This window comes from Podarcis filfolensis (genome assembly GCF_964270895.1).
Source record: "Podarcis filfolensis genome assembly, chromosome: 3".
Lineage (NCBI taxonomy): Eukaryota > Metazoa > Chordata > Lepidosauria > Squamata > Lacertidae > Podarcis > Podarcis filfolensis.
The window spans coordinates 68,900,826-68,925,312 of record NC_139606.1 but is presented as its reverse complement, the minus strand read 5'-3'; the positions used below and the strand labels follow the sequence as shown (position 1 = coordinate 68,925,312).

At 39.4% G+C, this 24,487-nt stretch overlaps 1 protein-coding gene and 1 long non-coding RNA gene across 22 annotated transcripts in view; one reads left to right on the top strand and one right to left on the bottom strand.

Moving 5' to 3' along the window:
• ARID1B (AT-rich interaction domain 1B) overlaps positions 1-24,487 on the bottom strand; it is a 351,760-nt gene that overhangs the window by 20,037 nt on the left and 307,236 nt on the right. For 12 of the 19 annotated variants that reach the window (XM_083607914.1, XM_083607902.1, XM_083607915.1 and 9 more), the window contains 4 exons: positions 12,781-12,887; positions 11,876-12,034; positions 5,923-6,132; positions 4,585-4,789 (listed from right to left, as the gene is read on the bottom strand). In XM_083607914.1, the coding sequence (XP_083464040.1) occupies positions 4,585-4,789; positions 5,923-6,132; positions 11,876-12,034; positions 12,781-12,887 (681 nt within the window). The remainder of the gene's footprint in view (positions 1-4,584; positions 4,790-5,922; positions 6,133-11,875; positions 12,035-12,780; positions 12,888-24,487) is intronic. The other 7 variants (XM_083607917.1, XM_083607903.1, XM_083607907.1 and 4 more) reach the window with 3 other exon arrangements.
• On the top strand, positions 12,044-24,102 carry LOC310760090. 3 transcript variants are annotated; one of them, XR_014546759.1, is made up of 3 exons: positions 12,044-12,493; positions 17,682-17,863; positions 21,865-24,102. It is a non-coding gene; the product is annotated as an uncharacterized lncRNA (long non-coding RNA). The 3 variants fall into 3 exon arrangements; XR_014546760.1 differs by having other exon boundaries at positions 17,682-17,791; positions 21,865-24,100; XR_014546761.1 differs by lacking the exon at positions 21,865-24,102 and having other exon boundaries at positions 17,682-17,993.

Genomic DNA, 24,487 nt, shown 5'->3' with positions numbered 1-24,487 from the left:
TCAATCAAAGGGCACCTTTGTTTATAACCCAGACCCCTCTCTCGTTTATCTTCCGCTGGGGATTCCCTGGTTGGCTGCATGACAGATTTTGTGACATCACCTGTCAGCTAATAATAGAAATTCAGTCAGCCACCTGCCAGCAAAGATAGATGGGTTTTTGGTTACAGACTTACTAATTAAATGACTGGCTTACACCCGCCTCCCCTCTCCTCCCGCCTCCTTGTGTTGCATCTCAGCTGCCAAGGAAACCCAGGGAGCAGCTCCTCAGTGCTCCCGGTTGTAGCAGAGTCTCAAACTTTTACGGATTTGCTATAATGAGCCCTCTGCTAACATCACAGAGGCAGGAGTCTTTGAAGTATTTGGCTCAGTTCTCTCTGACTATCTGGTGAAACAGAAAAACAACCAACAGATCCACATATCAGCCAAGGATGAGGCCGTATGAACCCCGCAGCATGCAGGGATGTGTGCAAAAGCTCATACCTTGGGGCAACACCTTGGCATGTTCCCTTCTGATAGGATTTATTGAGTAGGAGTGAATGGCATTTCATGAATCGCAGCAGATGCTGCACACATGCATTCAGATGGTAATGATTGGGTCAGAAATATTCTAACACAGCACTACACACCACTTTCAAACAAGTTAGGATTGTTAGGATCAGAGCCTTAAAATGAGGGTATCTTGGCTGATATATGATATATGAGAAAGTCTGCACTCCACTGTCTGTCTTGCTCTCTAAGTGTAGCAGTCCAATTCCTCCTGACGAATTGGTGAACAATATAAAAGCCACAGGGAGAAAAAACAACCCAGAAAACATTGGCTAGAAACTTCTTTTATGTCAAGTGTCAGAATAAGCACTTGTAAAGCATGCACAAACATGCAATGTGTATGAAAGTACTATGTATACATGGTTGCATTTGCTGTGGGTGGGATGATATCACCCTTTTTTTTTTTTTTGAGGGAGAAGGACGTGCCTTTACTCCTGAGATACTACAATGATATTTGGCACACATATCCAGGATAACATTCTACATTTTAAATTAGAACCACAGTTCTACTCCCTCACCTGTTTGCTGCAAATATATCAGAATTTATTTCCATTTAAAATGGGAATACAGTCATACCTTGGGTTACAGACATTTCAGGTTGCGTTTTTTTGGGTTACAGACCCGCCAAAACCCGGAAGTACTGGAACGGGTTACTTCTGGGTTTTGGGGGCTGCGCATGTGCAGAAGCGCTAAATCGCGCTTTGCGCTTGCGCAGAAGCGCCAAATCGCAACCCGTGTGTGTGCAAGGTTGTACCGTGCGTGTAGCAATTTATTGCTACGCTCATGGCAAAGACTCATTTGTCCACGTTCTTATTATAATGAAACATATGAAAGCTAGCATGCATGTTTAGAACACCTTTCTAATTTTCAAGTTGAAATATTACAATCCTTTTTCAAAGAGCCCAGGACAGCTGTAAAATAGTGTGCTAGCATTTCACTCTTAAATACTGAACATGTAAAAATGAAACATACAATGTACATTGTAAGACACCATTATTTGGCTGAAGTCAGACCCCAAAACCACTTTCAGTGGGACGAGGGGTGGGGGGAGAAGATTCAAAACACAGTGCAAACCAGTATCAAAAGTGAGACGTTTCAAACACTAGTACTGTATGTAAAATGAAATTTAATTATATCTTAAATACAGCCAGTGACGTGGCTAGGAGGAAACTGGAGAGCATAATTTAGTTTCATATATAAATCCCCTTTCCTGCTTTCAGCAGATGCCGCTGAGAAATCTGTTTGGTAATTGACTTTGTACTAGTAAAACGTAGTTCCAAAGAGTGAAAGCAGAAACACCGACAGGACTGTTTCCTGTTTTTAGTAGTATCTTATTCTGCTCCGAAGCCACAGCAAGTTTATCTAGCCCAACTTGCAACACGAGTTCTTTTGTGTGTTCTACAGTGCCAATGGGTTCATAAACTGTTTGAAAAGAACAAATGCTGGCAATTAGGAGACCAGTCCTTATGCATTTTGCAGAATCTGTACCTCAGCAGGATTTCATGTGTTAAAGAGTCTTTCTTGGTGTAGACCTGTTTTACATTTCCCTCTCCCACAGTAAACAAAACACACCTTCCTTTTCAAGTCCCTAAGCTCTGGGGGTTTTCGGGGTGTGTGGGAAGAAGTTTCCATTTTGACCAAAGACAAGTTCTTTGAACTAAGTACAATGCTGTTGATGATATATTTTGTACTTGAAATCTGTCAGTTTCATGCCAGTAAGAGGGTATAGAGGTGTAAGGAGTGGTGATAAGAGGTAAAGAGAGGTTCAGTTGCACAGGGGTGAGGTGGGGAATCCTAACACTAATTCTTCTTGTTGTAAGTTTGTGGGTGTCAGACCCATTCTAACCCCTGTACACAGAAAATGTTAAAATATAAGCAAGGCTAGCTTCCTGTGTTGAGGCAATCACATGGGTGATGGGCCACTGGAACAAAGGAAATGTGATAGGCCATAAAGAGAACAGAGGAAAGGGGGCTCTGTGCTAGTCAGCAAATGGATGGGGTCCCTCCTCTACCTTTTAGATAGTGAGAAGCAAAAAGTCTGAGGGCAGTTTGCTGTGATGTGACTAAGAGGAAAAAGCTGCAGGCTGGAAAGGCAGAGAGAAAGCCATGGCTGATTTCTGCTTGAATCCAAGGTTGTGGCAATTGGAGACACAATACCGTTGTTGGTGTGGTGATGCTGTGAACCCCTCCATTGTAGGCTCAGGTTGTATATATGTGTACATAAACCATATATCATTGAGACACCACAGTCTCCGCTGTGCCTCATTTCCGCCCTGGGTAAGCGCCTGGGATCTCACTACTTGGAGATAGGGATGGCATGCAACTGTATCTTTTTACTTTGGTTCTCTGTTATATGTTGCAATAAAAGGACACTAAATTGCTATGAAAATGTCCTAGTTTTTGTGAAGGAAAAATAATACTTCTCGTCATAGCTGGAAATGAATTTTCCTATCATAATGCGCACCACATAAAAAATGGACAAGAAGGTATATTTGAAGGTATTTATGAATGGATATATGATCCCATACCAAAAAAGGCAAAATTGCTCTAGTTCAAAATATGTTAATTTGTTGCCAGTGATTTAATTAATTTAGGAAAAGAATAAACAACACTAGAACAAAAAATCTTAGGACACTTAAGACTAAGTTTTATTATGGCATATGCTCTTATGGGCTTGAGCCCACTTCAATAAATGAAAGAAACGTTACCTTCAGTTGGCAGACACACATACATGCAAATACGCATGCGTGGGCGCAGAGGAAAAATGGTTTTTTAAAGCAGTGGTCATGTAATATAAGGGGTTGCAGTAGGTCTGTGACATTCCTATACAGAGCCCAGATGTATATATGATAAGAACAGTATACCCCATTCATAACAGCAGCCACTGTGACAATACTATCTTTTTACTGTAATTTAACAACTGTAGTGGGAAAGAAATCCAGAATACTGATTAAGCCCAAATTTAATAGAATCTACTTTGCTGATAACATTTTGGTCCAGCAATTTCACACTGGAGCCTCTGCTTTAAGTCTTTTTTGTTGAAGGATGATAACTTTGACAATGCTGAGAGGTCAGCAGTGTAGTGACATGGGAAAATGGAATGTTCTCCTACTGGTTTCTGAATGTTGAGATTTTTTGTTGTCAGATTTGTGTCCAGTTTCTCTTGTGTAGAAACTGACCTCTTAGTTCTAAACAGACCACGGAAGGGAATTGTGGCAGGTGTATATGTATACACACACACACACACACACACACACAGAGAGAGAGAGAGAGACCCCACATATAAATAATACTGGAAAATGAGTAGGTAAGAGCCACTGATCATATGGGCTGTTGTTTTTAATACTATCATCTGAAAAAAAAAATCTGGGGACCGAGTTCCTGTGTCAAGCTATCTGTTGCTAAACCTGGCCTCTGCATTTCTTGTAACTGTAAATAATATATTCTGAGACATTAGCAAACAACTTCTACAGTGCCAAACAGAAGCTAGAACTAGTCCTCAAAGAAAAGACGGAACGGCTGATGCCACTGCCATCCATCTGTGCTCTTGGTCTCTTTGTTCCTTGCCCATGTGATCTCTACCATCACAACCCTCTTACTTCCTTCTGCATCCACTAACTGCTCCCATTCCTGATTCCTCCGTCTTTCAACTCATCTCCCTCAATATTCTTTCTTCATTGTTCTGACATATTCATTATTGAAACAACCATTGTTTCTCCTTCCCTCAGCCCTCTATTCCTTCTTCTTCTTTTCTGCCAGCTCTCATTCATTTTCTCTCCCTTGCCTATCACCACCAAAAATGTCACCATGTTCTGTACAAATGATGAAGTGTAGGTGAACACACAACATATTTTTGCAAATGTCAATATGAAAGCATATAGGTTATATAGGTTGCTGAAGATTAACTGAGGGGCTTGATAAATTCAATAGGAATATCCCAATCAAACAGAGGCTCTGGAAGTCTAGAGCAAAAAGTAACTACATCTCCTTTACACTTTAAGAAAAAATGACCAATGTTCCTGCAGTTCTTCTGCTTACCAGGAGATGGCGGCTGAATCTTAGGTTGTTTCTTGGTATCTCCCGTACTGAAGACTTCTGGAGGGGGCTCCTCCCCTCGTTCAATCTTGCATTCAAAGGCAAACAGGTACTGGATATATTGTTTTTTCAGGGAGCTGGCTGCGCTGCTTGAAGTGCCAACATTTAGGTTGGTTGCCAGCTCACGCCACTTCTTATTTTTATTAACCTAGCATAAATAAATAGCTGAATCAGTGGATTGCAACCAAGGGGACTGATGAAAGCCAGGAGACATTTGAAAAAACACAGCACTTAATGCCTTGGTTTGTTTGTTTTATTTGCCTCTTTTAACTAATGCTCATTACTCTCACACTCATTTGTAACACACAAACAGCATTTACACTTATAAAACCATTAAAGAACCTGTTGATATAGCTATACAAAACACAGTATCTTCTGCCAGGCATCCCTTCTCTACTCTTTACATTTTTTGGGGGGGGGGCTGGGGCTTGTAATGTGCAGTTAGCCAATCTATCTTCCACTTAATATGTACTTATTCGCTCTGGCACTCAAACAAGCATGCAGACTCCAATTATAAACAACAGTTTCTAAAAACTAAATTAAAATGGCAATAATAAGGCCTTTTTTCACTGCTGAAGTGCTCTGACATTGATATAAAAAATTAAAATGAAAGGCCGTGTCTCTTCCAAAATAGCCACTAGTTGAAGGATCATTTAGCTAGTAATTCCTAATTCAGGTGCTGTAATGCCAGGGCTTCTTGTGATGGAGATCAGTGGTCTCTTTGTAGAACAAGATATACAGTCAAACAAGATTCAAAATGAATTATAACCAATTTTGAACATACTAAGGTGATTCAGTGAGTTTCTTTATTGAAAGCCTTACATATGGTGGCTGACTAGAATGAATCTTGCTTTATGCCGTACGATATCAAAGCCTGTAAGTCTTAGAGCTGCACAATGACGTTTTTCTGTGCTTGTGATGAGAAAGAAGTGTATACCTTGTGAATTCTTGCAAACTAAATTCCAATACTGCATATACCAGCTCTGAAACACAGGTGCATATGACAAAACAGACACTTGTGCATTTTTCACAGAAATGGTATACTGAGATGTATCGTCTATAGCTGTAGTGGAAAGACATAATTACTATTTATAGTTTCTAATATCTATATGCTAGCCAATAAAATACTTACGCACATATGCTCAATAAATCCAGAATAGCCCTGGTTCTTAGACTTGGGTGCTGCTAACACAGCGGTCTGACTTCACCCCCAGAGGCGCACTCCATTGTCTCTCCAGACAGATGGATGCCAACGAACACCAATACATAAGTATTTCTTACCTGTGCTAAACCTCCAATCTCCTTCACACAGACATACAGCCTGAAAAGATCTAGTGGCTTCTTGCCTACAGCAGGCAGACTGGCCACAGGCGTTCCCCTCTCTTCCATGAAGTTGAGATACCGATCCACCCACATTCTGCGCTCTGGTTCGTTTCCCAGCTCATACATTTTTGTGATCTTCTCTCCAGTTGTGGTAGATGAATTTGATTTCTAAAGCAAAAGCATTTTTTAAAAAAGCATTGGGGTAGGGGCAAGAAGGGAAAAGATAGTAAGAAACTCACAATGGTGACAAAGAGAGGATGTTAAACTAAAGCTATCACACAACAGGCAGGAATGAAGGCTACTAGTTCAGGCACAAACAATACATTCTGTCCACATGCTGCAGTTTGCTCATCTGATTTTGTAAAACAAAGGGCCCAAACTCCCCCTTTTATGATTTTCTATGTTTTGCCCTTATTCATGAACTTTGGATCTCAGAAGGCAAGTTTCTGATGATGCCTCAAGTCATTCATAACGTAGCTTCATTAAGCTATATGATATAGGAGGAAAACAAAAAAGATTGCTTGGAAATTCACCTTAAAATGAATGCCACCAGATATGAGAGTGAAGAGCTAAGGGTGGGGAACCTACACTTCTAAAGAAATCATCGTAGAATGTAAGAGGTCAAATCAATTTTGCCAAATCTGGTTTCTTGCTATACCTGGCTAAAAAGTTGGTAAAAGTAAGTCAACACGGTTATTAAAAATGTTCTCACTCAATTGCAGTGCATGAGCTGTCAAAAGTACCTTTTATCAGTTTTCTAGGGTCTTCCTATGGTCTTCTGAGCTCAATTCTAATTCTGTGTTGTTTATGAAACCCTAACTGTCTTGAGTCATTCAAACATGACATATCATTTCTACTAACTAATTATTGCAGCCAACATTACTATTGTTAATTAATTTTTATATTTCTTACTTGTGATTCCACATGCTCAATACTTGCAGCACATGTTATCCCTTAATAATATAACCCTTAATAATTTTTCACTCAGCTGCCATTCCAATTGCCTATTACAAGAAACATTCAGACTTAATGGCCAAACAAAGGGTTTTCAATTTTACCCAGTGAAATACTTCTTCTTATAAAGCTATATCATCAAAAAAGGGGAAGTAGTTTACCGTCTTTTCTTTGCTGGGCACTTGTACTGTCTACATAAAGAAAAGTCACTTTTCAAAGAGATGGCAACAGGCCACAAAGTGACAACATAATCTGAAAACATTACTATTTACAGAAGGAAAGAAGGGCTTCTCACTGCAGGAGCTTTCAGGCTGTCAAGCTCAGTGAAGTGGGTGCAATTTTCCTCTAAAATGAAATATTAACTTCAGAAGAATAAGGAAAAAATCTTTCCACAGAGGGCTTGATTTCTACTGTCTGCACCCCACAGCTAAAAACATTAAAAAATTCACATTTTGCACATGCAACTGCTCGGTCAAGCACAGATTACAGAAGCTTTGTATGGCCAGATTCTGCCTATAGAACATACTTCCTTCAAGTAAAGTTTTATACTTCACAATTCTAATATTTATTGCATTGTAAAATCGATAAACTATGAACTGAAGTCAGTGCAAAAATCAAAGCTGGAGTAAATAGTAAAAAATAATGAATGTAGCCTCAAATGGTTTTGTTGATGTACAGCAGGGTAAGTAAATTAATTGTGCTGGTATTAAGTTAACCAAAAGTATTGCTTGATGAAAGCCTTCTGAAACAAGATGAGTAAATAATATAATTTTTGTATCAGATGTGTGTTATCCTGTATTTAAAACATTTGTGACTGGAAAAGTCTGCTGATGTACGTGGACAGTAGTTGTGCATTTATTATCCCAAACCTGTCTGTTCTCAACAGTTACATTGTAGTGAACATTTTTTTTCCATGTGTTCATGCAACACACCTCTGCAAGCATGTGCATCTAGCAATAAATAGTCACAGGTGAACTACAGCAAATTTCAATTTTTGAGTGCCTGAAAAATTCTGAAGACTGCATAGCCTTCATTGGGGGAGCATTCACCATCCTGTAATTTGTATATGTTATGGTGCATGTCCAAAATCCATAGACTATCTTGCATATATCTGGTCAATTTCCAGAATGGTAGCTAAACTAGTGATTGTTTATTATAACTATTATAGTGTTGTCCACATTTACTAACTTATCTCTGTATATCTGGACATTAATTGAAGACATGGGGTATTGTTAACATTCCTTGGTGATTGCTGGCTATCTTACGTGTTCACTCTAAGTTATATATTAATGGGGAAAATGACTCTCATTGTGTGAGGCAGAATCTGTGTACACAAGAAAGGGTACACACTTCCCCCTGGAGGGAAGCAATGTGTATCTCTTTGAATATAGGAAGATACTTTATACTAAGACCAGGTTTAGCTTAGTATTGTCAACACTGACTAGCAGCAGCTCTCAGGTGGGAGTCTTTCCCACTTCTACCTGGAAACACTAGGGATTTTGCATGCAAATCATGTGCCACTGACCAGCAGCCCTTCTTGGTACGCCTTCAGGGTACTACAGATACTTGGCTTTGTATACTGATTATACCCACAGTGAAGAATTTAAGAGTTCCGAATTTGTGTGCTCACACACATATTCTCTCAAATATGCCATTTATTGCTATCCTATTTATGTACACAGGTAAACATAAACTGATCCTATTAACAGCAGAATTGAAGATACCCAATTTGAAATTCTCTCAGTAGATAATTACTCAACCCATTGTCTTCATGTTTTCCTGAAAAGCATGCCAGCTCTAGAACTCACTCTCTGCTAGAAATATGTGAAGAATCTGACCAGATGTTGGATATGGTTTTTGGTATCTTCCAGCCAATTGATATAAAGAATACAAAGCTGCTATCCTGAACACCCAGATCTGATAATTGAAAAGGTTAGTAAAATCTGCTAACCAGATAATTTGGTAGCCCAAATATATCTATATAATTTAGCACCCTGATCTGAAATTTGCTTCTTTGAAATAATTTTCACTGAAATCAAAGGATTATGGTAAAAGGAAGAATATATACCTAACCCAAGTTATTTCTTTTCTGGTTCCTTAGAACTTTTAAACTCAATCAAATCATAGAGATGTCTTTGGAGAAAGTTTTACAATAAATTCTAAGAACTATATCTGAAGTGAGTGTTTACTCTAAATTGAAAACAGAAAGGTAATTACTCCCACCTTCTCTATCCCAAAAAAAATCTGAAATGGTTCTCCTTAATTTATGCGGCAACAAAACATGTATTTCTAACAGGCTCCCCTGGGGATGAATAACAGCTTAAAGAACTCATGAATACATATTTTCTACCGTAAAGATGTTCTGCATTTCCAGAAATATTTAAAAAGACTGACTGTTTATGCACTTAATGCCTCTCTGTGCCCATTTAAGAAAAAGTAAAATACTCAAGAAAATACAACAAATTTCTTCTTTGTAGAGTTGTCCATTTAGCTAAGCATTCAGGCATGGCCAGTTTTGACATTAGAGGGAACACACACCACCATATGCCTTCTGAGACTCAAAGTCATTGCCCTCTTTCCCTAGTTCCTCTCTACTTTTGTTGATGTTTTCACACTAAGGGCTACGAGCACATATCTCCAAAAACCCTCTAAAACATAATGCACTTATTTAAAATATTAGTTACCTTTCTTTTTCTTTTTGCATGTGACTTTTGTGCTGGTATTCATTTTGCCCATTGATAAAAAGCTTAGCAATCTACTCTTAGATAAACAATTTGCCTGGAAATATTGTTTTTCATTTTTGGGACACCGGATTGTTTTAATCTTCAGGAATCAAACCAGATAAACACATGGCTGACATTAAAAGCAGCAGTTGTATGTATATCAACCCTGACCTTTTCCATAATGTCTAATACAAAGATGGGGAACCCTTTTCAGCCCAAGGGTATGTTATCCCATAGACAACCTTCTGGAAGTCACAAGTGGCGTCAAAACAAAAGTGGGTGAGGGTCACAGTGGGCACCCAAATGTAGACCATATATCACACCCACCCCAGCCCAAAGCAATTAGGCTTGAAAGGGGAATTCTAGTTTTTACATGCCTGATTGCCAGCGAGAGTGATCTTAATGGAGATTGCAGCTGGGTTGATGGAGACTGAACACAGCCATTGTTTGGCACCGCACCAGCAGCAGGTGAAGGTGGTGAGTTTTGGAAGTGGAGCTGTAGTGTGTTCCTTCTGGTGCGGCAATTAGGCTTGAGAATAGCCTTCCTGTGGCTCCAATGGAAGGTTATTTTCAAGCCTGTGTGTGTGGTTTGGTTGGGGAAGCCCCTCAGTTCTCATCTGGTTCATGGGCTGGCAGCTTCCCACTAGTACATGTGCCTTAATATCATCATATTCAGTGTCTCTCTGCCAATGGCCACCAGTGATATGGAGTGTTACGGGGAAATGCAGAAGACTAGAAAATTGGGGAATTGGTATGTCCTTGTATTAGACAGCATGGAGGTGGGAACTAGACCTGGTGCTGCTGTTTTGGGAGTCAGCTGCATGTCTTCTTCTAAGTTTGGATCAAGTATTTGTCTGATGAAATCAGATACTAATAAAATATTTTTTAAGAAAATATCTTCTTAGATATCATTCCCCCCTCCAAACCCTTTATACAATATTTTCTCTTATTGTCTTCTGGAATTTTCTTTTCCATTAAGGTGTCCTGGTGAAAATTAGGATTTAACTGAAGACCCTTTAGTATGTTTAGTGATCATTGCAACTGAACACCCCATTCTTCATGCTGTCAGGACTCCAAAATTTATTTAAAATAAGTTATTTATTTGTCTAATGAAATTGCAGTGGTTAAATAAAACATGTTAAGATTTTAGGAGGAATTCAACATTATGATCGTTCTGTCAGCAAAAGCACATCGGCTTGCTAGATGGAACAAATTCCCTTCTCCTCCCCACCCCTGCATTGTTCTGGGGTGTGTGTGTCTCCCAACCTCCCAGAGCCAATTTGGGTCGGGGGCATGGGGGGTACAAGAGGAGAACATGGGGTGGAAGTCCCATTGCATTAGCAGGACTTGTGATGGCTTCCACTAGCACAATTGTTTAGTTGAATTAAAGAACTGTAGAATTGGAAGGGATCCCAAGGTTAATCTAGTCCAACCCCCTGCAATGCAATTTGAATCCATAGCAGACCCTGTTTAGATTTGAAAAATGTGCTAGCAGTTTTATTTCAGCGTCATCCTATTCAAAATCATTTTGTGTTTAATGAACTAATACTTCTGAAACTACAATGCTGTCTGAAGACTACATGTGTTTTTTAAGTGCAAGTGGATACTGTCAATTTGAAAAAGTAACTTTCCTGTAATGTATAAATACAATTTTATCCTGTATAATATTTTTATGACAGCAAACAGGTTTGGGTATTTAGAGATTATGATTGCTCCAAACTATAATGTACACTCAGAAATCACCCAATTCCTCAAGAAAGGACAGTTTTATTCCTGTTTTTAGATGGTAATGCTACTCAACACCCAAATTGGGGGGGGGGGGACAATTTTGCAAAGAGTTTGGACCCAGTAACTGAGACAAAATGTCCTTAACCAACACAGTTAGCATGCTCTGTAAGCTGATGCATTATGAGAAATATGTTTTCTTCACAACATCTGCTGTATTACAAGAAAAGCCAAGTTCTGTGATATACATAAATTTAATCTTCTTTTTATATAAAAGGACTGGACTAAATTTTGCCCTCAGCCAAGCAAGCTCTGTTCCCCCCTAGAACCGAGTCAAACAATGAGCTGCAGGAACATAACTTAGGGCAGAATTTAGCCTCCTCTGTCATTACAAAGAAAGAAAATCCTTTAGAGGATAAATAATGAAGGAAAGAATCTATAAAACAAACAAGCAAGCATTAAAATATAATAAGTACAAAAAAACCAAAACAAAAGCCAGAGCCACTTACAGGGCTTGATGGAGTCTTTGGCCAGCCTGGGCTGCCAATGCTATCACTTTCATCTCCATGAAATGAGGAGATGCTAGCAGAACTTGGGGACATTGGGGAAGGGACTGGCAGGTTGCCTGGGGTTGGGGGCTGTGAAATACCCTGAGAGATGTAGCTATCCTGTGGTAGAGGAATAAAAAAAGAGGACAAAGGCAGGGCAAACTTTATTAAAAATGAAAAAAATACATCCAGTTTAAACAGATTGACCATTCTTTTTCTTTTTAACTATATAAAACATAGAGAGAGAGAAACACACATAGACACACACAGAAAACACATATACATGTAAATAAATAAATATATAGATAGATAATACGTAAAGTATCAAAACAACATTATTTATATAATTTGGAAAGTTTGCTGGATGCTTGGCTGAAGTTGCTATGCCACCATGCTTCCCTCAAGCTAAATGGAGTATCAAGCATGGGTTTCCCCTTATGAGATAAAGAGAAAAAAATAAATAAAGCTGTTCACCTTATTTTTATCAAATAAGGCAGGAAAGCAAAAGTATGCTGCTGCTGAAACGGCCAAAACAGGAAGCTATAACCGAAGATAGAGGAAATGGCTGCAAGTACCAAGGTAAGACCCCCCCTCCCGCGCACCCAGTGGCGTAGCTCAATTTCCCCACAAGGTTTTCCGTATGTTCCCTTGCCCCAGTGAGTTACAATGCCATAAGAACTAGTAACTTTCAGATCCACACAATGAAGGGAAGAAAATAAAACAACATAAAAAAACCAGATTGCATGTGAATGGAAAAGAGCATGCGGGATAGAACAGAAAAGGGCAAGCTCAAATCAGAGAATGAAGGACAAAATAGCAGAGTTCTGCTGCGCCAAACCAACATCACATGCAGGTGAGGGAAGTACCTTTTTGCTCTCAAACTGAGGAGGCCCATCTTCTTTTCCATCTGGCTTGAGAGGGATGGGCAGTTTGGACTCGCCTGGAGTCATCATATCTGCAAGACCCATAGGGGCTAATCAAAAACAGGAGGTACGATTTAGCATCAAGGTTGACTTCTCGGTGTGTCAAAAACTGATGATACAAGAAACTGGAATATATCAATACTCCATCTTTTACAGAGGCTGAGAAGTCCTTTAGATCTCACAAGTTAAGTGCTATATGTGCAATAGGAGAAAATGTCTCCAAATTAGTACACCCACATAATCACTCTACAAACCTGAAACACAGTTTTAAGGTCTAATTTTAATATCTAATTATTGAGTGACTCACTTTAATAACTGACAGCAATATATTCTAAACCATATATGCTTGCCATGGTAATGCTGAAAAATTGCGGACAACTTCATTAGGCACCTCTTGGATTTGTGGAGTAACAAACTATGTTTGATTCTTAAGTCACTTTCTCAAGCACAAGTGTTTTCATTATGAAAAGCTACTTTGGTTACTAGCATTTTAGCAGTCACTATATAATGCATACTTATTATGCAATAATACAGCACCCCAGAGTACCCAGGCCCAAGGCTGAGTTTATAGCTACCTGGAGAGTTGCAGTATAAGAGAAACTGATGATTTGGTTTTCATGAGAGCATTTTCAGTGCCACCAGTGCTGGAACAGGGTCCTTTGTACTTTCATAGATGTGAACAAGCACCAGTTGACTTATGGTCAATTTGGATGTTTACTTCATAAGTTTAGGGCTGCCATAAGTCCAGAATTTCCTGGACATATCTGGGAGTTGTTTGCCGAAAATAGTGTCCAGGGGAATTTTCAGAAATCTGTTAAAATATCTGGGAAAATCCGGGCATATGGCGGCCCACATTGGAATTTTAAAAAACCCAGCTTTTGTCTAAAAAAGCTCAACAAATTTTCACTTTTTGAAATATGGCAACTTATCATAAGTGGGAACGACAAACACAAGAAATACTCCTGCTTCTGTTTCCCTCTTAATGTCCCCATCACTGATAAACAGATCTTGCAGGTGGATTTGTGTTCTGACCCAAACTCTTGTGCCCATGGAACTCCTTTCTGGGTCAGATTCATGTGGCAATGTTTCATATATGACTTCATTAGTGGAAAAATAGAAGTGCGAATGATTCTCACATCAGCTGTTCCAACTAATAAATTAAGGTCTGAATTGGCCCTTGTGGTATGTTATCTGAGTACCACAATAAAATCTGTATGATTACACTATAAAATATCACATAATATTTCTCTGAGCCTCTTAGTTGCCAAATCCCAAGCCTACAACCTACTCAACTACATTCTTCAACTTGTAAATTATTCTGTAGATCTGTTCTGTGGCCGATGTGGATATTCAGCTATTTTCCTTCTTAAAGAAGTCAGCTGGGAACATAGCTGAATGCTGATCATTCTCGTTCAGATAACACTTATGCAGACACTTTCCAGAGGTGTGCCAAAGAAATGTTCATTTTCTTCTCATTGTTTTGAAGGTGGGAAAAGTGAAGTATAGAGCTATTGTCGCATTTTTCCTGAATTTCATGTTTCAAAGCCGAAAGTCAAAAGAAACATTCAGATCAATTATGTATATTGTGTTTTCTCTGTACAGTATAAAACTGTGTGAACAAACAGTGCAAGCTCACACTGTGGAATGAATACTTTAAAAACAACAATTTCTAAGAACGTACCACTGGACAAGTTACTGTAGTTATATGTTGTTCTTGTATTTACATGAAAACCAGTAAAATTATTTGGGGAGGGGGGGAAATAATTTATTAAATTCTCAGCCTACCACATCCCAAAGGTTTGAGAGAGAGCAAAACATCTTGATGATGTGATTCAAGAAACATCCCTTTCACCATTTCCTGTCATGTCTCAGCCTTTTCACTTCTCTCTAAAATGCCACTACACAAATCATTTGCGTTTCCCATTGCTTGATCCCCTCCTCAAATCTGTACATGGTTTCCCATACCCTCCTTCATCCAGGATGGACTTACCTTTATAGGTCTCCAAAACCTTACCTCACTCTTTTGGTCCTTTATTACCAATTATTATACCTTCCAACTCTACCATCGTCAGTTACCCAAATGTTTCTTACTCTCTAATCTGACTTCACACATTTCCCCTTGCTGTCCCCATGCATCAGAGTCCCTGCCCAATATGTGCATAGTGTCATCTCTCTTGTTTGGTTAATCCATCCTGAAAGCTCACTTTTTCCAAGAGGCCTTTGCTTTAAACTGCTGCAAGGCAATTGCAAGCTCAGATCTAAGTCCTGTTGAGTTCAATGGGCCTTACTCCTTAGTCAGTGTCGTTCAGATTACAGCCTAACCTTATACACACTCAATTGGGAATAAGCTCCCCTGAACTCAGTGGGACTCACTTTTGACTGGACACGTATAAATGATTGCATTGTAATATTTTAAATTTGCTGTTCGCATTCCTTCTGTCCTTCCTATTCTTGTCTCTCTCTCCCCCAATTTGGTGTATTTCTTACTATTCTAGAATACAAGCCTTGGGGGCATTTCACTTTCCCCCTTAAGAAATCTGCGGAGTACTATGTATACAGTTGCCATCGAGAGAGAGAGAGAGAGAGAGAGAGAGAGAGAGAGAGAGAGAGTATTCTTAAGAGTATTTGCAATCTCCATGGAATATACAGTGGCAAAACCAAATTTTAAAGTATAAGCATTTTTGAACATTTTTAGTTTTTGCTACATAATAGGTAAATATTATTAGTTGAACTTCCATTTCTGTTATTACTCTCCAAAATAAAAAAGAAGCCTGCAGATCTCAATGCAGTCACAAATGTATGTGAGCAAAAGGAGCTCCACATTTGGTATAGAACATATAGCTAACTAAGCTCAACACAGTTTTGTTAACTATGCAAAATGTGTTTAAAAATAGTAGATGGAGAAGGAAAGGCTAAATAAAATATGATGGATATTGCAGAATAATAAAAATCTAGCCTGATTATTATTGGGCTGCTTTGCTTTTCTGTAAAATGATAATGCAGTGTTTTACTCAGCAGCCAACATGTGGGAGAACAAGCCAAAGGGGAAGGGGGGAGCTTTAAAAAAACTTCACAGATTGCCCACTACAAAATGATTATTGCACATATTCTATTACTATGTTTTAGAAAATAATTAGTTTTAATTACAGCAGTGAGAGAGCAAGCAAGACTCTGGCGAATAAGCTGGCAAGCTTCATGGTGCTAATTTGCTAATATCTTTAGCATCACATCACTGCAGGTTGGGAGAATGGCTCTGCCAAAAAACCTACCCAGCCATGTGCCGCACGAGTTTATAGCTAACTATATACTCAATACTCATCTCTGAACTGCCATAGGCTTATTTGTAGGTTGCTGTGGTGCGTTTGTAGGCCAAACAAGGCATTTGAAATATTGTAATGCAGAAATTACCACAGTACTTGGCTTTAAAAAAGTAGTTTCAGTCTTGTATATTTAAAAATGGGAACAAGATGTCTATTTCCAAACAATGCAATAACTGAGAAACAGCCAGTGTGTTTTATGAATGGAAGTAAAAGGATAACGAAGCAACCAAAGAGTGACTAAATGCACAAGGCCATCCAAGTTGCATTTCTGACCTCACCCACTTGCTCTGGAGACAGCTGTGGGACTTAGGGCAGAAGCAAAAGACCACTCTCCTTGTGGCCAGCATTTTTCCTACTTGAATTTAACTGCAGTAGTAGGAAGTCTGAATTTGGTTGCCAATTCACTAGCTGCAAGTTTGTGTGATGCCATTGCAAGCTTTCTGAATGATGCTGGAGTGGTTATGTTGTGCAGAACAGCAGTTTGTGCTAGCAGTGAAATCTTCAGGTGGCCCGTTCAGCTGCTTGCAGAAGGATTTTGCAAGGGGGATAAAATCTGAAAATTGTAAATTAAATTTTGAGTGATTGATTATGATCCAGAGAAACAGGCTGGGCTATAGAGCATTTGACATGTACTTTTTATGAGCTGCCCCAATCAAGCAACAGGGTGTATAAGAAGCCTTCCATGTGCGTTACTGGTGCAGATTCAGATGCAAATCCAATTGCACATCAACATCTGCATTGCATTGCACAGGACTAATTGCTCACAACAACAGCTGAATCTAAGTTACCATGTCATCTTGAGAAAGAAGTACTACTATAGTCTTTTGTGTAGCATCCATAGGTATTTCTTTATCCTTTGTTGAAATGCTTTGTAAAGACTTACAAGAATGCTTCCAAGGGATTTGCGGCTGGTATCCCTTTGCTTTCTAGTCCAATGACAAACTGAGGGTATTATTTTGACCCCTTTTCAAACAGTAAAAGAACACTATTGTCACAATTCCAGCAAATTAAGGCACGTGCGTGCACACACACGCTCTCTTCTCCAGTGACCCTAATGATCCTGCCCACAAACTACAAATATATAAAACATTAAAAAGAAGAAGATAACAGTGAAATCTGTGATTGAAAAAGAGTTGCAATGTAGAGTGAATAGGTTCCAAGAACTAGCCCCAGGCTTTATTATAAGAAGTTGAAAGTCAGAATAATTTAAAAAAGAAAATATGGGTCAAGGTCCTGTTCTAGCTATATACCACACCAAACTTAGCTCACATGTGAGTTAAACTGCAGTCAAGTATCATAAGACTGTCCTACAGTCAGGGATCTGTATTCCTGGGCTATATGCCATGGTTGTCCTATAGGAGAGGCAATGGTGATCAGTCTTTGGGAAAACAGCCCACAGCAAATCATTAGGCTGAATTTTAGATTCTTCAGGAAGAGCCCAGGTCAGGACTTAACAATTCTGGGTACAATCCACCAGAACCAGTAAAAATATTTGATTACATTTACTTCGCCTTCTTCCTCCAGATGCTGCTGCCTGATGTAGTCAGACTACCAGCCTAGCACTGTCCACTCCGACTGATGAAGGAGTCCCTTTCAGTCCTCCTAAACAAGACCGTTCCATCTGGAGACTGAAGGTACAACTATCTGTGTGCAAACCATGGGTGCACTACCACGCAATGAGTTTAAAGTCACAACAACCTGATGGGGTAGGTTTGGCTGAGAGATTTGCCCAAGACTGAATGCTAGACTTCGTATAAACCTATGTTCCAAGCAGCCCAGTACTTTAGCTGCCACTGACCCAACGTGGTCTTAAGCCTTTGTAAGAAAACGTTCGGACGGTTTGTGGCCTTCGATTTTAACTGTGATGCTGTAGCTGTACCAAGGTGTTTTGGGTTGTATCAAGTGAAACGTGGAAAATCACACCCTATCTGCTAGAAAAAGTAAAGGGTGGATTTGGCTTTGAAGCAGGAAAGAAAGAGAGGTGACTGCTCATTGCTTTGTTTAAAATGGGAGGGTTGGTGGGTGGAACAGCTCATGTCATTTGGTCTTGCGGACTAAAACATACAGAAAAAGCAAGGTTGCTGTGAGGAGAGTAAATGTGTATCTGCAGCAGAATCTAACAACGTTACACGCACACCTGCCCTTTATTTTAAAAGGGACAGCCTGACCCAAAACTTTGCAGGAGCTCCAGTTCAGGCACATATTGAATGGAGCTGTATGGGACAGTTTTGTGCATGTATCATTTCAGCTCCTGAGATCTAGTCCTTGCATGAAGGCTCACTTGAAGCCCAGTGATATGAGCTTGGCAGCAGAGCTCCGTATCAGAGTATATACCCAGAAACATCCCACCCTCCAAACATTTCTGCAATGTAAGGCCATCTAAAAAAAATGGATTCTGAAGTCTGAATCAGTAGGAGACAGATTATGCAAAACTGCATGACTGCCCAGAAAAACCAGCTTTTCACAGCACAGGATCTCTGTGCAGTCACTAGTTTCCCCCTGTGTCTGGAACAGCTTCATTTGCCCAAATGTGACTCTGTGCATGGATTGCCTACCACCGTAAAAGACTGAGGATTTCTGCACTGTATACCCGAGTGTACACTGAGCTTTGGTTTGAGGCAAATGGCTGCAGAAACTGCAAATGTGCTTTGGTTGAGACACAACTGGATTGAGCGGCAAGAAAACCATAAGTACAAAAATTAATAATAATAATTTTAAAGAAAAAGTAGATGGAGCAACACTTTTTGTGCCTGCAATAAAAACTGATCATAAAAACCTACTTGCATTACAGGTATATTCACATGCACTTCGTAATATTACACACTGCACTACCATCTTCACTAAAATTCAAAAATGAAATTAATTCCCACCGTTTTTAACAAAAAAAAAGGGGGAGCCTTCTGTTCATTTGTCTTTTTGAAGAAATTCCTTCACTGCTTTCTCCTAACCCCCCTCCCCCTGGCATTATAACTGAAGAAACAGTTGTCATATTCATAGTCACACTGATTCTATTTAAATAATTATTTGCTCACTGAAACCTATTACACAAGGGAGGTTTTCTTTCAGAGCATCGGGGCTCTACACTAGTTAAGAGACGTTTTCTGTATCTGCCATGTTTTCTTAACGGAACAGGGAGATGGCTGAAATGACAGTCATCTAAATCGGTGTCTGTAGCACTGTTTAAATTCCACTGGCAGAGCTGCAACTATTATCTTTTGATTTTTCTGTTTCCTGCACCAGAGCTACAATTTGGGGCAATAGGGACCTCTCTGAAAATGCTGGTCAACTTTCCTGTGCCCATTCACAGTACATATGGGTATGGGTGGTTATAGGACAAATGCCGGTTTCAGCTTTGGCCATGATCCTGAGGACTATGTTTCTACATGTAGCTGAATCTTTCTATAATGTGCTGCAGGATTCACATGAGAGCTAGTGTGCTAATAGTGGTTAAGACCATTAGCCCAAAGGGGGGGGTATACTGGACTAGAACTGGTCTGACTCAGGTTGTGCACACATTGCTGGCTTAAAACAGATCAAAATTGTTCTTTTTTGCTGTGTTTGCACATTACTGTACATGTCAGCAGACTTTGATGTGTATCACAGTTGCCTACTCAATGTTCACAACACTGGGTTGAGACAGGGCAGGTATGTCTTTACCTGATGAGCAATTCTCAATTTGTATTGAAGCTGTTGTGGGGGTGTGTAAGTGCATCAAAATGCAGTATTTGGTGACTTTGGAACATTCACTATCTCTCAGCCTAGATACCTCTCAGGATTGCTGTGTGAATAAAAGGGAGGAAAGGGAGGGGAGAGAACCTTGTACACCATCCTGAGCTCCTTAATAAATGAATAAGCTTGGGAACAGGGAGATAGGGATAACAATTTTCTCAGCTCTTGATGGAAAGTGACTTGATTATATACATGAATGATGGCAAAACTTAAATATTTAAGTTAGTTTCTGGAGATGAAACCAGACATACAGAATTCATAGAGTCACCACTTAAAAGTACAGCCAAGCACCACCATGGCTGAATCCTGGAAACTGTTTTCATTGCTAAATTCAATTGTAGTACATAAGTAATAATAAAGAGAGTGATTTAGATTAGGGATAGAGTGGCCTTCCTTCTTCACTGAATAATTTCACTCAAGATCTGGGGGACCGAGGCTTCCAGGCAGCAGGTCATGCTATCTAGGGAAGCTTGAGCTTAACATCTCCCTCTCCTCCCACTTTCTAAACTTCAGCACTGAATAAAAGAGGTGGGCAACTTGTGGCTCTCCCTATGCTGCTGGACTCCCATCAGCCTTAGTTATCATGGCCAATGGGCAGGAATGAGGTGAGCTGTAGCCCAGCAAGAACTGGATGGCCACAGGTCCCCTACTCTCTGGTATAAAAGTTTATCATATAAGTTGCCCGCACCCACATGCCAAGGCAGTTATCTAGTGCCTTCAGACACATGGCTGAAGCCAGCATTAGCATCCTTATATATGCTTGGAAATATGGGAAGTGAAGGGATGGTAATGCTGGGCTTCACCAAACGATCAAAGCCAGCAGGCAGCTGCCATATAGGACATTCTTAAATGGCTGTCATGGGGCTCCTGCTTGTCTGAATCTGCCCTTGTTTCTCCATCATGGATTTGCTAAGGTAAAATAGCTCACCAGTAAAATATTTTCAAACTATGTGCACCAGTACCAGTCCTTATAATGATGCTTGTATATTTCCTTGGAGCACAAAAAACTGTAATGTTTTGTGATGCTGTGCTTTCACAGCTGATGAAATATCTCCCTCTCAACACTTCCTGATCAGTGGAGTATGTTAAGCCGTTTTGTGGCTGTAATTTGTGTCTTAAAGCTAGCTGTACTGTGTAGAACAATTTGCGGAGTACACATCATAGGCCCCTACACATCACATTATTTATAAATCTACTTACATTTACTTAACTTCTGGTTAAATGTAAAACATATGCCAGAAATTAGACTTGTGAAGCTTAGTTTATATGAACAGATTCAATTAATTCTATCCCATTAAATATTTGGTACCCCAAGATTGCTTGTCCCATCTCCACAACTAAAATGATGGAAGCCTTTTCTGTAAATGATATCAAGGGTACAGAATTGCCAGCTGCTAAATCAAAGTTTACACTTCAGGGACACTTTTGAGCAAAGTGATCCTTCTCAATTGGCCAGAGTCAATTCAACAACCTGATATGTGATCAAAATGTGCTCATGGTTTGGAAAAAATGTTTAATTGATCTGCCTAAATTCAATCTGAGCCTTGACCCTGCTAAGATTTCAAATGCCCTCAGTGATTCTGGATGAGTGCTATTGCAACATACATTTTTGCTTACTCAGTAATTTTTTAGGAAGGAGATAAACGAAGACATCTACTATATGCCTGTGTCATCTTTGAACATGCATGTAATAGATTTCATCAGCAGTTACTAAAAAATCATGAAATAAGTTAGATCTACAAGGGGGGGGGAAGAATTTCTTGTGGTAAACAAAAACAGAGAAGTTACAAGCTCGGACTTCTGGAAAGCAACATAAAATTATTTTATTTTCTTGTGGTAGACTGAGGGTTGGAAACTGGCTGTGGAGTTTTATATAAAATAGAATGAATTATTGTAACATAGTACATTTTTCTGGGTTGTTTGCATGATCTTGATTATGATTGCTGGTTAAAGCCATTGTTTGTCTGTTCTTTTTTAGGGTCAATGGCTGAAACAAATAAACCACAACAAGCACTACTACCAGTGCATGTACTATATTTTTACAGGACACACCATGGATTAATAAATATGGAAGTGAAAACCTCAAAAATGCATAAACCAAAAATAAAAAAGAAATAAAGAAAGCTCTGATACATGGTTCAATTATTTTAAAAATTCAATATTTTGGAATGCAGAACACAATAAAAATACTATGACTACTCCATACAAAAGACTGCTAGGATAAATGCTTTTGCACTGAACAGATTTCCACCGTATGAAATAACGAATGGCTGAATTATCTGAACAAAAAACCCCTCTGTGAATCTTCCTTTAAACTGGTTATTCCTTTGCAATACATAAATCTTCTTAGGCAGGGCACTCTGCCATCTGTTTGTTGTTGGTTATTTTTCCAGCTCTGGGGGCCAGAGTAAAAGGGGCAAAAAATTACTGCTGCTAAACAGCAAGCCAGGATTTATAGTGCAGTTTCTATGCTCAAAAGTAATTTTATTTCATCCAGGCAGACAAAACACATTACTACATAACCCAAACACAGTATTACCTGGGACAGCTCTGGTCGGGGGAGGGGGGGAGCAAGCTATTATCTAATGGCCTGTTCAATAGATTTTTTCCTTTTCAACTGAAGTAAAAGTGTGCTGCATGGGCAAACAAACAACCTCCTGCCTAACACTAAGGGAAGCAATTTTATTTTATATTAAAAAAAAAAATCTCCCTGATTAACAATCTGTATTCTTACCCTTGCTGAAGACACAGCACAAAACCATTATAAATAAGACATGTGGGAATACCTCTGCTAAACTGTTGTCTAGAGAGTAGAAAAACAGGTATAATGAGACTCTAGGACAACAATGTGCATTTTCAGCTGTCAGAAAAAGAATTAAACGGGACCAATGTTTGGCAATCAAAAACTTTAAAATGTTTAAGAGAGCTGGGTGGCTGGTTGCGTTGTGGAGCAGAATAATAGAAGCTGTACATGTTTTCAATACGTGTATGTGGGGTGGGGGAAACCCTCTGAGTTTTATTACGAGGCAGTTAATTCCACAGTCGACATAAACATGCTGCTTAAGCAACAGGCAAATCATCTGAAAGATAGAATTGGGGTGGGAAGGCAGGGGGCAGAGATAATAATATCTACCAGCATGTAACACCTTCATAAAAGTTTGGAGGAATCACTATAAACAGTAAAGACAGAATCAGCTGGTTCTCACATTATTCTTTTAATGAGGAAATGATTGTATTCAAGTGCTCCCCTGTCTATTTTGAAACTTAGGAGAAGACTATAGGCTTCTTTCCTCCAGCAGCCAAGTAGAGGCAGCAGCAGCGGCGGCAGCAGCAGGAGGAGGAAAGGATTGCCCACTAGCCTTACTTTGGGCTCCTGGAGAGGAGAGAGGAACCAAAACTGTTGCAAGAAGCAGGAGCAGCAACCAATTTGTTTTGTTTTAAAAGGTAACTGAACTCTATTTTTGCTGGCAGTGGTGTCCTGAGCAGATAAGCACAAGAAGCCATTGCTAGATTTGCCTTAAAAAGAAAAAGAAATCTAAAGGTGCTGCTGCAGAAAGCAGGTTAGTAACAGTGGTTCCTCTCTCCAATAATCATGACATAATGTTAAGAAGTCATCTGCAACCCAGCAATTAAACCCAATTACTCTCTCTGTCTTGCATACACATTATACTTTTTTGCCATCCATCACAGCAATACATGGTTGGATAGCCTTGCCCTCTATGGTTGTATCGTACTAAGTCACACCCTGAGTAGTCCCACTGGAATCAATGGTCTTGTTAGTAATGACTAACTAAAGTCCATTGATTTCAGTGGGCTTATTTGGAGTATGACTTAAACGTAATTAAAGGAAATCTAGTTACTATGCAATTGCACACTACAACATATTAATGAATGTAATAGTTGGGGATGGGAATGAGAAAAGAAATAATGTACTGCTAGGGAGAACAGTTTGAGTCCACATCAAATGCAAATGAGCACTTGAACAATCCCATCAACAAACAGATCCCTGGCATGGTATTCCTGCAAAGAAATATAAATGGAAAAAGACCCTTTGTTAATTTTATTTGTTAAGTCCATTTTTTTGTCTATTTCAGTGAGTGAACATAATTACTGGGACTTCCAGAGAGTTATACTTTATTCTAAACACAGTGAGTGACTTTTGGTACCTTGTTGGTCAGGTTCCTAACCTAAGATGATGTCAGTTATGTTGCTTAATTACAGCTGCACCAGCCTCAGAAAATTTGTTGTTGTTTAGTCGTGTCCGACTCTTCGTGACCCCATGGACCAGAGCACGCCACAAAACTTACTACATTTTAAACAAAACAGTCTTCTTTCAGACCTGTCAGTTTTCAAACACGCCATGTTCACATTTTCAAGGAAAAATAGAAGACCACCTAAGGGTGTAACATATGCAGGATTTGATACAATAACAGGAAACTCCTGTTTTAAGGAACACAGAAACAGCTGCCCAGGAGAAACCCTTGGCACCATCCAGTACAATCTAATGTACTCAGAGGTAAGTCCCACCGGGTTCAATGGGGCTTACTCCCAGGTAAGTGGATATGGAATAGCAGCCTTAAGGGTATCTACCTTGGAAAAAA